At 37.4% G+C, this 13,752-nt stretch overlaps 1 protein-coding gene across 1 annotated transcript in view; it reads left to right on the forward strand.

Annotated features, from left to right (window-relative positions):
• DPYD (dihydropyrimidine dehydrogenase) overlaps positions 1-13,752 on the forward strand; it is an 878,881-nt gene that overhangs the window by 571,946 nt on the left and 293,183 nt on the right. The window contains exons 15-16 of the mRNA XM_080916202.1: positions 1,950-2,018; positions 11,605-11,688. Of these exons, the coding sequence (XP_080772328.1) occupies positions 1,950-2,018; positions 11,605-11,688 (153 nt within the window). The remainder of the gene's footprint in view (positions 1-1,949; positions 2,019-11,604; positions 11,689-13,752) is intronic.

The raw sequence follows: 13,752 nt of genomic DNA on the forward strand, positions 1-13,752 counted from the left end.
CAAGAGAGATTGAAATCTACAGCTTGAGAACCACTGTTCCAAACAATTCTTTAGACCCCCAACCGCCTTTTTTTAATTGGATGTAAGAACAAATCCAAAAAAACACACATTTTAAATGTTTAAGGAAGAAAACATTTAACTACTTAGTGTTTGTGTCCCTGCCTGTATGCTGACCAAAGAAATTAATGATTTATATACTTCCCCAAAACCCAGTTCTCATGGTATTTAGAGTCTACAAAGGGACTCAAATTAACCCAGTTTTAAGAGTAGCTTCTCCCTGGTGTTAAGAACTCTCTCCAGTGTGGTCTCACCTTTACATATTTCTTTCCATGATCAAAGCATTCACTTAAGTTTTGCAGCATGTCCTTGTTATGTTAGACACATATGTGAATAAGTGTGTAGTGGGAGCTCAATGGTTTCTAGCAGATTCTATCAATAGACTCTGTAACTTCTTACACAGCAGAAATTTCTAGTGTCCCAGTCTCATTGTCACTGAAGGATGTAACAACAACAAGAAACAAAACAAAAACAAAGCAAAACAACGACAATTACTAGCATTCCATGAATATGTAGATGAGACCATCAAAGGCCAGTAATTAAAGTCATAGACTGTTAGTACCACCATATGGCCCTGAATCCTGGCCTTCCCTTCAGTAGTGGTGTGGTCTTTACAACTCAGTATGCTTGGGTCTTTCTTGGGCTAAAAATGGGCAAAACAAGGATGGAATTTTTGAATAAGTTTATAAACCAAAATCCTGTAAAATGTCCACTGTCATTAAAGTTAAATAAGTTTTAGCCACTGCCATTCATGCTTCTTTCTGTAATGTTACCCATGATTTATTAATTAGAAAATCTACTCCCTTGCTCAGCACAGGACCTAAAAATGATAGAACATCAACCATCTGGCTTTGGAGCAGATACTAGTAACTATGACCATATATACTCCATTGATGGATTAATCTAAGGATGTATAGAAATCATTGGCCTACTGAAATCCAAAGCAATGTAAGGTTCTTTAATAAAATTTAAAACTGTAGTTAGTAAGAAATATATGAAATTGTATTAATCATATTGTAATAGGTTATTATTGAAGGAAACATTATACTTTTCTTTCCCATGAAAGAAACCTTTATACTGTGCTAATAATTATAGTAATATGCCCTTCAACAGCATTATACAAATTAGATGTCTCTTTCACTTGCACACATTTACACACAAATTTGTGTAATTCCCACTGCCACTTTCTGGGGTGACAAGGTCAATATTATAATCTACATTTGAGGAGTGAAAAAGCTGAGACTGAGTAAAGTTAAAAAAATTCGGGCTGGAGACATTGTTAGGTCAGTAAAGTGCTTAACACACAAGCATAAGGGTGGAAGTTTAATACCCAGAATTCACCTAAAGTCATAAGAGTGGCTGCGTGTGTTTGAAATCTCCGCATTCAGGTTATACATATAAGAGAATCCAAAGTGCTCACTGCCAAGCCAGTCTATTACATTGATGAGTCACAGGTCCTAGCAAAAATGTTATAGCAAAAAAATATGGGCTACTGGCCACTAAAGAATCCACACAGGTTATCTGGTCTCTATAAGTAAAGTACCCCCATGATTATGTACCTACAGACACGTGTGCATGCATATCTATGTACATATGCAACAGCACAATGTCAACTCCCACCCATGCACATGCACATAAAGGTTCAGATAAGTGCTCAAATGTCCAATGATAGTAATTAAGAATGTTGTCACATGTGTCTAAAGCTCTAGATGTTCTCTGGTCCTTCCCTGTTACATGCTGCCTTTTCTAGTGATATTTCTTTTTTAGCAGATTGAAAAAAATCTATTTTCTTAATAATGTAGCTTTTGTCTTTATAAATATATGCTTATGGTTATTAATATATACAGAGTAAAGAGGCCACCTGAACATATGTTTTCTTTTTCTCTGTAAAGATCCTGATCGCCAGCATCATGTGCAGTTACAACAAAAATGACTGGATGGAGCTCTCCAAAATGGCTGAGGTAAACATTTCCTTAATTCATATTTATTTTATTTCACCTCTCCCATATTTATTAGTTTTAAGTAAAGAGCTGCCACAAAAAATAATACAAGAGAAGTAGAATTGAATTGAAAATGTAAGCTAAAGCATTTCTATTATAATTTGTTTACCATGTGTTTTCATTTAAATGATATAAGAGCAGTCCCCTGGATTTCACACAGCACCTAAAATCCCTTTATTCCCTGAATCCATAGACTCTGCATTTGCATGTTAAGAAAACTGTATGTATGATGGATGCCATGATAAAATTTAATTCTACCTTTGAGAGTCTAACTTGATCTTGCCTTGCCTTTAGGCAAACTAGTTTGACAGTAAGAGAAGAGATTCTGAATATAAAAGTCTTGAATATTTAAAATATAAGAGGTTCATTTAATACTGTTCTAGTTTGAATACCAACGTGTATTAAGTGCTAAGATGGGCTGTGGCTGAATGGTACACTAGTCAGCAGGCATATCACACTAGTCAGTGGGAATACCACACTAGTCAGCAGGCATGCCACATTCATCAGAAGGTATACCATAATTAAAACTACACTTTGCACAAATGCAAACAACTAACCACATGCCTCAGATTTGTATTTCAAATATGAAAATACATGCTTCAAAACACACTTAGGTTACTCATTCAATAAGGCACCTTAGGTGAGACAGTCCAGGTTGGCTGGAAGAGTTCTCAACCATGCTGAAGACTGAGCCTAGCAAGACTTGACTGAACCAGCCATTACAAAATACCATGATGTACTCTATGGTGTGCAAAGATGGTTGATTGTGCATTTTACTTGGATATTTTTTAAACTGTGAAGGGAAAAATTACATCTGGGATTTAGGGTGGTGAAATTAAACATGATCTGTAATTGGCTTTGTGATCTTCTGTGCTGGGTCTGCTTTATACACATATTTACCTAATTGACCATGAAATCTTTCACAGAGCCCATGCTTGGCATGAGCGTTGCCAATTTTAAGCTGACTATGATAAATGGCTTTATCATGTTGCTTCTCTGCTTTTCTGTAACAATAAAATACTTCAAATATATTTCCTTCAGTAATGGACATTAATTTTTAAGTGGAAGAGTTTACTTACAAAAGTCAAGCAGCTGCAATTATAAGTATTTTAGTAATTGTAAACGTTTTACATTTTGTATTATCTTTTAATTTCTCTCGTATTTATTATGGTTTCCTAAGTACTATATAACAAAGACAAGAGAAAAGAGTCTGCTTTCTACTCAGTCAGAACAATCTCCATATCTCCATGGAGGAGTTATACACATATCACAAAACCAGACACACTGTCAATGAAACCAGCGTGCTTCTTGTAAACTTAGACTGAGGCTAACTTAGAGCATGAGGAGAAGGCTCTTGGGCCTTTGCATCCTTGTAGAGGTAGGGAATCAGCAGCCAAAAGAATTCCCTCACACCTCACTTTGTACAAACCCCAAAACATTTCAAGGACAATATTTGACTTATTCTTTGATTATTTTACACATTCATGAGATGTATTTTGACTACATCCAACATAACTCAACTGAGGATGTTCCCTGATCCCCTTGTTAGACTTCCCTCTCAAATTCATTTCTTCTTTGTCTCTTTCTTTTTTTATTTCTTTTTCTTTCTCTTTCTTTCTTTTTTCTTTCTTTCTTTCTTTCTTTCTTTCTTTCTTTCTTTCTTTCTCTTTTCTTCTTTCTTTCTTTATTTCTTTCTTTCCTTATTTATTATCAGTAGTTTTGGGTTTGTGAACTGGTTCCACAAGTGAAGGTGATTGCCACCAATCCTGATGACCTGAGTTTATTCCCAGTGACAGTCGTAGTGCAAGGAGAGAACTGACTTTCTCTTAAGTTATCATTTGATCTGTACACACTGTGGTATATTCATTACTTCTCATATACACATAAAAATAACTGTATTAAAAAGAAAATAAACTAATTATTGCTTTTGTTTTTATAAACCTATTGTTCAAAACACACACACACACACACACACATACACACATGTTTGTGTGTAGGTAGATAGATACAGATATGGAAGAAAAATTTACATTAATATAAATTAAAAATGTTTTCCATCTAGTTAGGATAATATCTAACATGGACAATTTTTTCTGAGTTCTACTAGAAACCACGCACCATACTACAGTGCTGACACTTTTGGGGCTGGAAAGCAGCTAGATGTTGCATGTGTATATTTTCATGAGGTTTCTCCTTTCAGTGGGTTCGATTTTTAATTGGAGTTGAGGACATTTATCATCACCCTTCCACTCACCCACCACCTGTGCCAACACAAAAGACATGTCTACCTCAACAAATAAGCTGCAGTTAGAGGAAATCAGTAGTAAAGAATGATTCACTCTGTGATTAACTTTGTACAAGGAGTGGGGGGTAATCAAGTCCACTAGTTGGGTAAGGGAATGCCATGGGTCCTGGGAAAGGCACAGTCATACACATGTCTGTGAGGATATTTGCAAACGTGATTATCTGAGATAGCACTCTGTTGGTGACACTCAAGAGTGAATAAAAGGGGAAGAGATGAAAGCCAAATGAGTCCCAGCACCAATACCACACCTCTCACTCGTCCGTGGAGAAGTGAAAAAGCAACTTCCTGCTACCATAGAGCTCATCCTACCACGAAACCTTCTATACCAAGGTGGCTTCATCACCTAGCCCACAAGCCTTAAGAAACTTTTGTTTCTACTTCTTCCTTTTCAATTTGTATCCCCTTGATCTCCTTTTGCTGTCTAATTGCTCCAGCCAGGACTTCCAGTACTATGTTGAATAGGTAGGGGGAGAGTGGGCAGCCTTGTCAAGTCCCTGATTTTAGTGGGATTGCTTCAAGTTTCTCACCATTAATTTTGATGTTGGCTGTTGGTTTGCTGTATATTGTTTTTATTATGTTTAGGTATGGACCTTGGATTCCTGTTCTTTCCAGAACTTTTAACATGAAGGGGTTTGAATTTTGTCAAATGCTTTCTCAGCATCTAGTAAGATGATCATGTGATATTGTTCTTTGAGTTTGTTTATATGGTGGATTACATTGATGGGTTTCCTTATATTAAACCATCCCTGCATCCCAGGGATGAAGCCTACTTGTTCATGGTGAATGATCTTTTTGATGTGTTCTTGGATTCTGTTTGTAAAGACTTTGTTGAGTATTTTTGCATCAATGTTCATAAGTGAGATTGGTCTGAAGTTCTCTTTCCTTGTAGGGTTTTTGTGTGGTTTAGGAAACAAGGGTTATTGTAGCCTCAAAAAATGAGTTAGGTAGTAGCCTATTCAACAAATAGTGCTGGTCCAACTGGCACTCAGCATGCAAAAGAATGAAAATAGACCCTTTCTTATCTCCTTGTACAAAGCTCAAGTGTAAGTGGATAAAATATCCACACATTAAACCAGATACACTGAAACTATTAGATGAGAAAGTAGAGAAAACCTTAGAACACTTAGTCACATGAGAAAATTTTCTGAACAAAACACCAATGGCTCAAGCTCTAAGGTCAAAGATTAACAAATACTTAATGAGATTGCAAAGTTTCTGTAAGGGAAAGGACATTGTCATGAAAAAAAATGCCAGCCAACAGAATGGGAAAAGATCTTTACCAACTCCATATCATATAGAGGCCTAATATCCAAGGTATACAAAGAACTCAAAAAGGTAGACACCAGAGAATCAAACAACCCTATTAAAAAATGGGATACAGAGCTAAACAAAACGTTCTGAATTGAGGAATATCGAATGGCTGAGAAACATCTAAGGAAGTGCTTGACATCCTTAGCCATCAGGGAAATGCAAATCAAAACAACCCTGAGATTCCATCTCACACCAGTCAGATTGGCCAAGATCCAAAACTCAGATGACAGCAGATGCTGGTGAGATTGTGGAGAAAGGAATACTTCTCTACTGTTGGTGGGGTTGTAAACTGATACAACTACTCTGGAAATCAGTCTGGCGATTCCTCAGAAAATTGGACACAGTACTACCTGAAGATCCAGCTATTCCACTTCTGGGCATATACCCCAGAGACACTCCAATATACAATAAAGATACATGCACCACAATGTTAATAGCAGCCCTATTTGTAATAGCCAGAAGCTGGAAAGAACCCAGATGTCCTTCAGTAGATGGATGGATACAAAAATTTTGGTACATTTACACAATGGAGTACTACTCAGAAACAATGACTTAACCAAATTCTTAAAAAAAAAAATGGTTGCATCTAGAGAATATCATCCTGAGTGAGATAACCCAGTCACAAAAGAACAGACATAATATGCAGTCACTGATATTGGGATGCTAACCCCAGCTCAGACTGCCCCAGAAAGAATTCACAGACTGTATGAAGTTCAAGAAAAAAACAAAACAAAACAAAACAAACAAACAAACAAAAAAAACGTCATGCTCAATCCTTACACACCAAGAAAATGTTGACTAATTCTGGGTTACACCTTGTTTTACATTTACTTTTTGCTCATTGTAACTAGTAAGACCTTAATGCAGAGTATCAAACCTTAAAAAAAAAAAAAAAGCCAAGCACTGACACAATTGTATTTGTATACATTTATGCAAAAATATTTAAATTTTTTTCTTTTATCTTTGTTTTTTAAAATAAAGTTTTAAAAAAAAAACTTTTGTTTCCTTAAGGTGCTTCTATTTAGGTATTTGGTCACAGCATTGGGGAAAAAAATAACCAATATAAGGATGACATTGCTTCTCCTTGTTTCACAGGATCGTAATATACTATGTTACTATTTACAGAGCACACAAATAGCTTTAAAAATGAGCCTAGAGACAGATATATTTCTCCATGCTCCCAGAAAAGTTGTGTCACAGCATTAGGTACATTTAAATAATGTATTATGTTGAACTAATTGTAACCATCTCAAGGAGATTGTGTGCCCAGACTGCTTAATTTATTATTTTTGTTTGCTAGATGATTTGTTTTTTCTTGTAAATAAAACAAAACCTAAACCAACCAATCTTTTTAAATTCTAACCTTAGTGAACTTACTTTCAAAATGCTTTCTGTTACCTTATTCTTGTCAATTTTGTTTGAGTTGCCATGGTTTTTTAAACACCAGGAAAAAAAGCAGTTTCACAAGGGTTTCTATAGCATGGTGAAACTTTAGGTAAACATATGTGTTCATTTATCATAGCTTGTGATTTCCTCATAGAGTCTCTTACTTTTTCAAGATAGTGATAGGTTCATTTAGGACAAAATTTAGTATGAAAGAGTATTTATTTATAAATTACAAGCTTGAACTATATGTAAATTTCCTGGGCAGTCAAAAAGAGGTACACAGGAATAATGTCAGCCCCATGAATATGCTCACATCTTAAGTATGTAATCAGATACTCAGCAAATTGGGCCATTACTGCAGGCTGCCGGTATTAGATCTTAGGAATAACTTGAATTCATTTTTACAGAATTGTAATCCATTTCCTTCTTAATGTCTATTAGCCTAGAAAATAGAGATGACTCATATTTAATGAAAAAAGGGCCTTTACTGAAGGGCACAATCCCTAAGCAGGAAAAGTGGGAAAAAGATGAGTCAGGGTAAGAGGCAAAAGGAACACAGGATGATACACTAGAGAGCCTGCGGAGGCTTCCCAGGAGAGACAGAGCAGACTGCTTAGGTACAGTGTTCAGGGAGAGTGCCACAAGATCATCTTAACCCAGAAGCAATAGAGGAGGAAGGGAAGGGCTGATCCTTCTTGTCTCTAGTCTCTTCTAGTAGTTAGCATCCTACAGTACCACTGACTGTGTGCTATACCACTCTGGGCAATCATATGCCCCATGGCCTGCAGTGTGATTCTTTATATAAACCCAGAGCTGGAAGGGAAGTCCAGAGCTCCTTGATAAGACACAGATCTGGTCCCTTGGAGTTCCTGCTTGTATGAGCTGTGTAAGCTGTGACTAGCCCTAGGTCTCTTATAGAGGATGACTATGAGAGCTGACACAAAAAATATGCTGCCAGCAATATGAGCCAGGGCTAGAAGACTGTTTGACTGGAAGATGAGTAAAACCATCAAACGTGAGAAAGTAGACAGGCTAGATGTGGGTGATGTATCCACACGCTATCAGCCAAGTTTATCACTTCATTGGCCCAGAATTTCAATAGCATTTTTAGGTTCTAATTTGTGTGTGTGTGTTTGTGTGTGTGTGTGTGTGTGTGTGTGTGTGTGTGTGTGTGTGAAGGTATTTAAGTGGTTTTGTACATGTGTATATGCAGAGGCCATAGGAGGACCCAGAGAGTTCTTTTCAATTGTTCTTCATCTTTTGAGACAAGGTCTCCTACTGAACCTGGGACCCACTAGACTATGCTACAGATGTCCCATTTGTGACTGAGCACACCACTGCCACATAGCCTCTCCATTCAGACTAGTAAAGAGTTTCTGAGTTAGCCAGTGCCCATTGTGTTTGCACCTGTGCATGTGCAATCACATGCAAACACACATGCATGCACTTCCCTGCTGAGATCTGAGAGATGCATTACCCCATGAATAGAGAAGTCCAGATTTACAGAGGCAGCTTTCTATTGCATCTATTTGGCTGAATAATTCTAGTAGGTTCATGACCAAAGCTTGTTAAGGGAAAGCATCCCCAAGATATTTCTAATCTGGCTTTAGCTGTTCCTAGAGCAATGAATATTCCTTTGCCTGCTTCTACTTTTTTTTTTTTACCTTTTTTTTTAGTCCTTATTTGGTGAGACAGATGCATTCTGGACTCAATAACTAAAATCTTTGTGACTATTAAGAGTCAGAATGTTAGTCCAGTTTAGTTAATTTAACATCTCATGCTAATTCAGCAACCAAGGCTATTTTGAGTAGTTGTGGCTACTTGGAAATAGAAGGTAGCCACCTGGAAGTTCCTGTGAACCCTGTGACAGGAGAATTCAGGAGCAAAATCAATATTCCCAAACCCTCAGTATTATCCAGAACAGCCTTGTCCTGATTTCTAAGACCTTGATACTCATACAATGCCCATCTCAGGTACCTTTGGGCAATAGGTACATACAGGTGTGTACTATTTGAGAAATTTAAATTACTATGCCTGGATAAGACTCTATTTCATAGGTTTCAAGAATTTTGTTTCAAGCAGCTGTTTAGAAGCCACAAGGATGCTGAAATTTTATGTTTTCTTAACTCAGTCCGGCAGTCCCAGCTGGGTAGCAAGTGTCTTCTGTCCCTTAGTGTTGCCATGTGTGTCTGCCACATAACCTCTCACTCATGACTAGCAAGCTGTGTTTGTACACACTGAGTTATGAATGGAAACAGAATCAAGGGATGGGATAACACCAAACTGTGGTGAAAAGTTTAAGCTCTGACTCTGTCTCCACAAACTCTTTGATGCACTAGACATGCTCTCAAAGACTGCCTTGTTGGTGACACTATCACCAGAGGGTGCTCTAAATGGCTTTTGATTGATGCATATTAGCTTCCATAGTACTTATTGGTAAGGGAATTTAATCCAATTGAATCCAGTGCTCTTATCTTGTTTCCCCTCATACCTCCCTTCCCTCTCCTCTCTTAGCTTCCTGACCTTGTTAGTCCCTTACCCTTCCTCATAATCATTGCCTCTACTTTCATATCACATATGCACATACAATTTCACATAGCCATGGTAATGTTTAGGAACAGCAAATGAAAGAAGAGATATGATATTTGAATTTTACATAGAGAACAAATGATTGAATATTTGATTGAATTTACCCATTGATTTAAATCACTGGGTAAGCTACAGGCTCTACATTTAAGTTCCTGTGAGTTGGGTAATTTGAATCTTTGATGCTTGGCTTATGAACTGCCAATGGGCATGGTGATATATCTTAGCTTTTGGAGTTGTTTTCAAGCTGAGGTAAGATAAAAACAAAAGGCTTAGTGAAATATCCTTGCATATGCAACATACCCAATTATCTTTAGCTATCATTACCCACTATGCTGGTTGTCAGTTTGCAATGACATATACATAATATAAATATGTTTACAAGTGCTTCCCAAAAATCTGCTAATGCAAAATGGCAATGAATTTCTATTAATTGCTAAATAAATAAGTCTAAAATATACCTTAAGTAACTAGGAAAAAGCAAAAGCACACTGTCATATATAATTGCAATACAAAATCTAGATGAAGTGTGTGGTTCTCATATGGCACAATTTGCCATAGGTCCCAATACTTGCAGTTTCTTTCTGCCCAGCTGCAGACTAGGAAGGTTACCAGACTCATCTAAAGCCTCTCCGGTCCTTTGCAGACAGTAGGCTGGGCATTATCTATATTCACTGTAAAGGCTACAGAAAGAAAACAGCATGATTCTGTCCTTGTTAAGTAACAGAAACCATTTCCAAACTGGATGATGGTAGCAAAGCAACATAATGTGTCCATGTTGGGAAACATGGAAAATGATTGAATAGACCTTCACAGACATGCAGAAGAAAAAGCAGGTCGCTAATGAAGGAAGATGGGTGAGAAAAATCAACTGAGAAATAACTAGAGATGAATTGGTTAAGATTGTACGTAAAATTTGGGAAATGGAGAAATACAATTAAGAAGAGTAGACAAACATTGAGGAAACAGCTTTTGGCTTAAAGGACAGTCTGGTATGCTTAGTAAATAACAGGTTTCTTTTGAAAATAGATGCCTTCCAATGAGGTAATACATGTGTGATATTAGTATTGAAACCTACTCTCTCCTCTATTTATTAATTATTGTTAAATTCTAGAAGTTGGTAACATAATATAAAACTTAGAAAGTTTGGTGAATCTGTCCTCTATTCCTTGAGTTACTATATTAAATATTAAAGACACTGTGTGTGCATGTACATGTGTTGTGCATGTGAATACACTTGCCAGTTTTGCATGCAGAAGGCAGAAGAGAAGTTAGCCAGAAAGTTACTCCTAGAATCCCCCCTCTCTGTTCCTCTCCCAATATTATCATGGCAGGTACACCAAGGCTTACCATATTTTACATTACATGGTGAATATAACATAGCTTGTGTTCTCATGCATGTACAGCCAATATTTTATGCGCTGAGTCATCTCCCAAGTACCTAAAAAGTGTAAAGATGTTTTCCAAATGGACATTCCAACAATTTGAAGATTCTCCAAGTATTCCGAGCTGTTCTCTCCACTTTGAAAACATCTCCTTGTGTGTGATAAGAGGAATGAGTGATTTAAATCATTAGAGTTCATAGTGTCCAACATCAGATAAGGTAACCAATAGCATGTGTTTCTTTCACTAAGCTGTTTTAAAATATGATGAAACTTGTTTTTAGTTTAAACTTTTAAAATTCTACTCATTCATTCTAGGAATCTGATCACATTTTTCTTTGAATGTCCCTTTCCATCATCACTTAGTTATCCAGCATTACTAAGAATTGTTTCTCCAGGTGGAGAAGCTGTATAGGGAAGACAGAGTGTGGTCCCTAACAGATCTAGTGGACACCAGGAGACAGCTATGGCGAAATCCGACTGTTTAGAATTAAGAGGTGTGGTCTTTCTAATTGATGGACAGAGTATCAATATCTGAATTAAGTTCTGCCTTTTCTCTCAAAATTTTTCCTTACAGGCTTCTGGAGCAGATGCCCTGGAATTAAATTTATCGTGTCCACATGGCATGGGAGAGAGAGGGATGGGCCTGGCTTGTGGGCAGGTAAGCATCCCAGCAGCTGCCGCTGTGGCTGTCAGGATGACATAATGATCCCATGTATGGGTCCTTCCTGTACCTCAGGTGAGGATCTGTGTGGATCTGATGACTGGCTGGAGACTTGCAGGTCTGCGGTGTTTAAATATTTAGTGCTTAAAAAGTGGAAAATGAGGGAAGCCGGAATTACGGCAATGGTTGGGTTTTATTGAGGAAATCATATTATGTGCTTGACAGGAGAGAATATCATAACAAATAGTTTTTAAAAGCGCTGAAGCAGAGTTAGCTGATATCCAAAGCAATGTTCTTTATTCATTTCTGAGGCCGATCTAGTTTCCCTGGGGCAATACAGTGTGCACAATGCATTGTTCCTAGTGATTTTGTAGTAAATGGGGCACAGCACAAATTGCGTTTTACAGTTTTTAGCATACGATCATTATTCCCTAACTGTATTTAAGGAGTTGCAAAAAGACTTTGATGTTATTTTTATTTACGGATACAATAAATGGAAGCTCTATGTTGAAGTAAATTCAAAAAAACCCTAATGAATAAATGCAAAATAATATGTTAATATCAAAAATGCAACATCTTTATGGAACAAGATGTAAAGTGGTGTGTTAAGGGGAGATGAAAAAGCTTAATGCTTAAAAGGTAAGTGTTTTGAATCTCATTTAGTCTTTAAGCCCAGAGGAAATATTGTGAATTAAATACAAAACTTTTGCATCTTCCTAGAACTATCAGTTTCCTAGAACTTTAAAGTTTACTTCTGTATCCACTTGTGACTTGGGATTCTTTCTGAGGAGGCACCAACTGTCCCACACTCCTGTTTTCCTCAAGTCACTGAATTGATAGGAAGTAAGCCCAGAGCCCTTTATTCAGGGAGAAGAAAACTTTTACATGCTTAAATGAACAAGAGTTTTTATTTTCACGTTCAAATGCAGAGAGGGGTTCTTTAAGTACATTGTAAATATTTAATATGTCTTGGGAATGGATTTGCAACTCAGGAAGAAATCATTCTTATGAACAGCAGGAGGGGAGGGGCTGGCCAGGCATTTTTCACATATACCCAGGCTCTTTTCACAACAGGTTACCTGAAGGCCATTAAGCCTGGTAAACACATCCCCAATTTAGGGCTATCAAGTCAGGGGAAAACAGCATTATTTCTGCGTCATATGATGATCCAACAGTGTGTCCAGGATGTGTCATGTTTAAAGAGAATTCTGTGCTAAGGAAATAGCTGAGTCCATAAGCCATTTGTCACTCAAAGAATGATATCTGAGCGAACCCCAAAACCCACATAAAACAGCTGGCATTGTGGTGGGTACCTGTAGTATTCAGTGCTGGAGAGGCAGAGATGGGAGGACCCCTGAAGGATTCTACCCGGTCAGCCTGTGAGTTTAGTTAGTGAGTTCCAGTTTCAGTGAGACAGGGGGTTGAAACAAAACAAAACAAAACAAAAAACAGTGGCATTGTTGACTTCTGACTGCCCCACAAATATACATGCAAACCCCCTCCACGAGAATGCAGACACTGAAGGGTGCTAGATTGTCAGCAATACAGGCTTGGATTGGTCCTGAGGGGGCACACTCTTCCCTCATCCATTGAGTTTACCCCCTTTTGTCTATTTCACAGGCTAGACCTCAAAACCCACATTTTTAAAGCTGAGCCCCTTGCATAATGTCAGCTTTGGAAAAGAGGAGCCTACTAATTTCTTAAGGAAGACTGCAGTCTGGTGTTTATATTTTGCCACAAATATAACCATTATTTGAAAATGTTGCAAATTCCCCACTGAGTTTCTTCTTCCAGAACTGGCTTTGTTCCTCTCATGCATGTCAACTTACCCAGCTATGATTCCATGTAGGTGTATTCTCTCAAGAGAGTTACTTAGTCACATAAACTTTTACAGAGAATTGAGATAAAAGGGAATGCCAAATGCTAAAAATTTTTCAGTCAGAGATATCAATAAGATTTTCAAACTTGGATTTGTTGGCCCAAGGAAAGGGCATATTTCTATTTCACTACTTGGTGCTACTTAAACTGAAGTCGGTTCTTATTAGCCAATCATACTAATTT

The sequence above is a fragment of the Micromys minutus genome (genome assembly GCF_963924665.1).
Source record: "Micromys minutus genome assembly, chromosome: 4".
Lineage (NCBI taxonomy): Eukaryota > Metazoa > Chordata > Mammalia > Rodentia > Muridae > Micromys > Micromys minutus.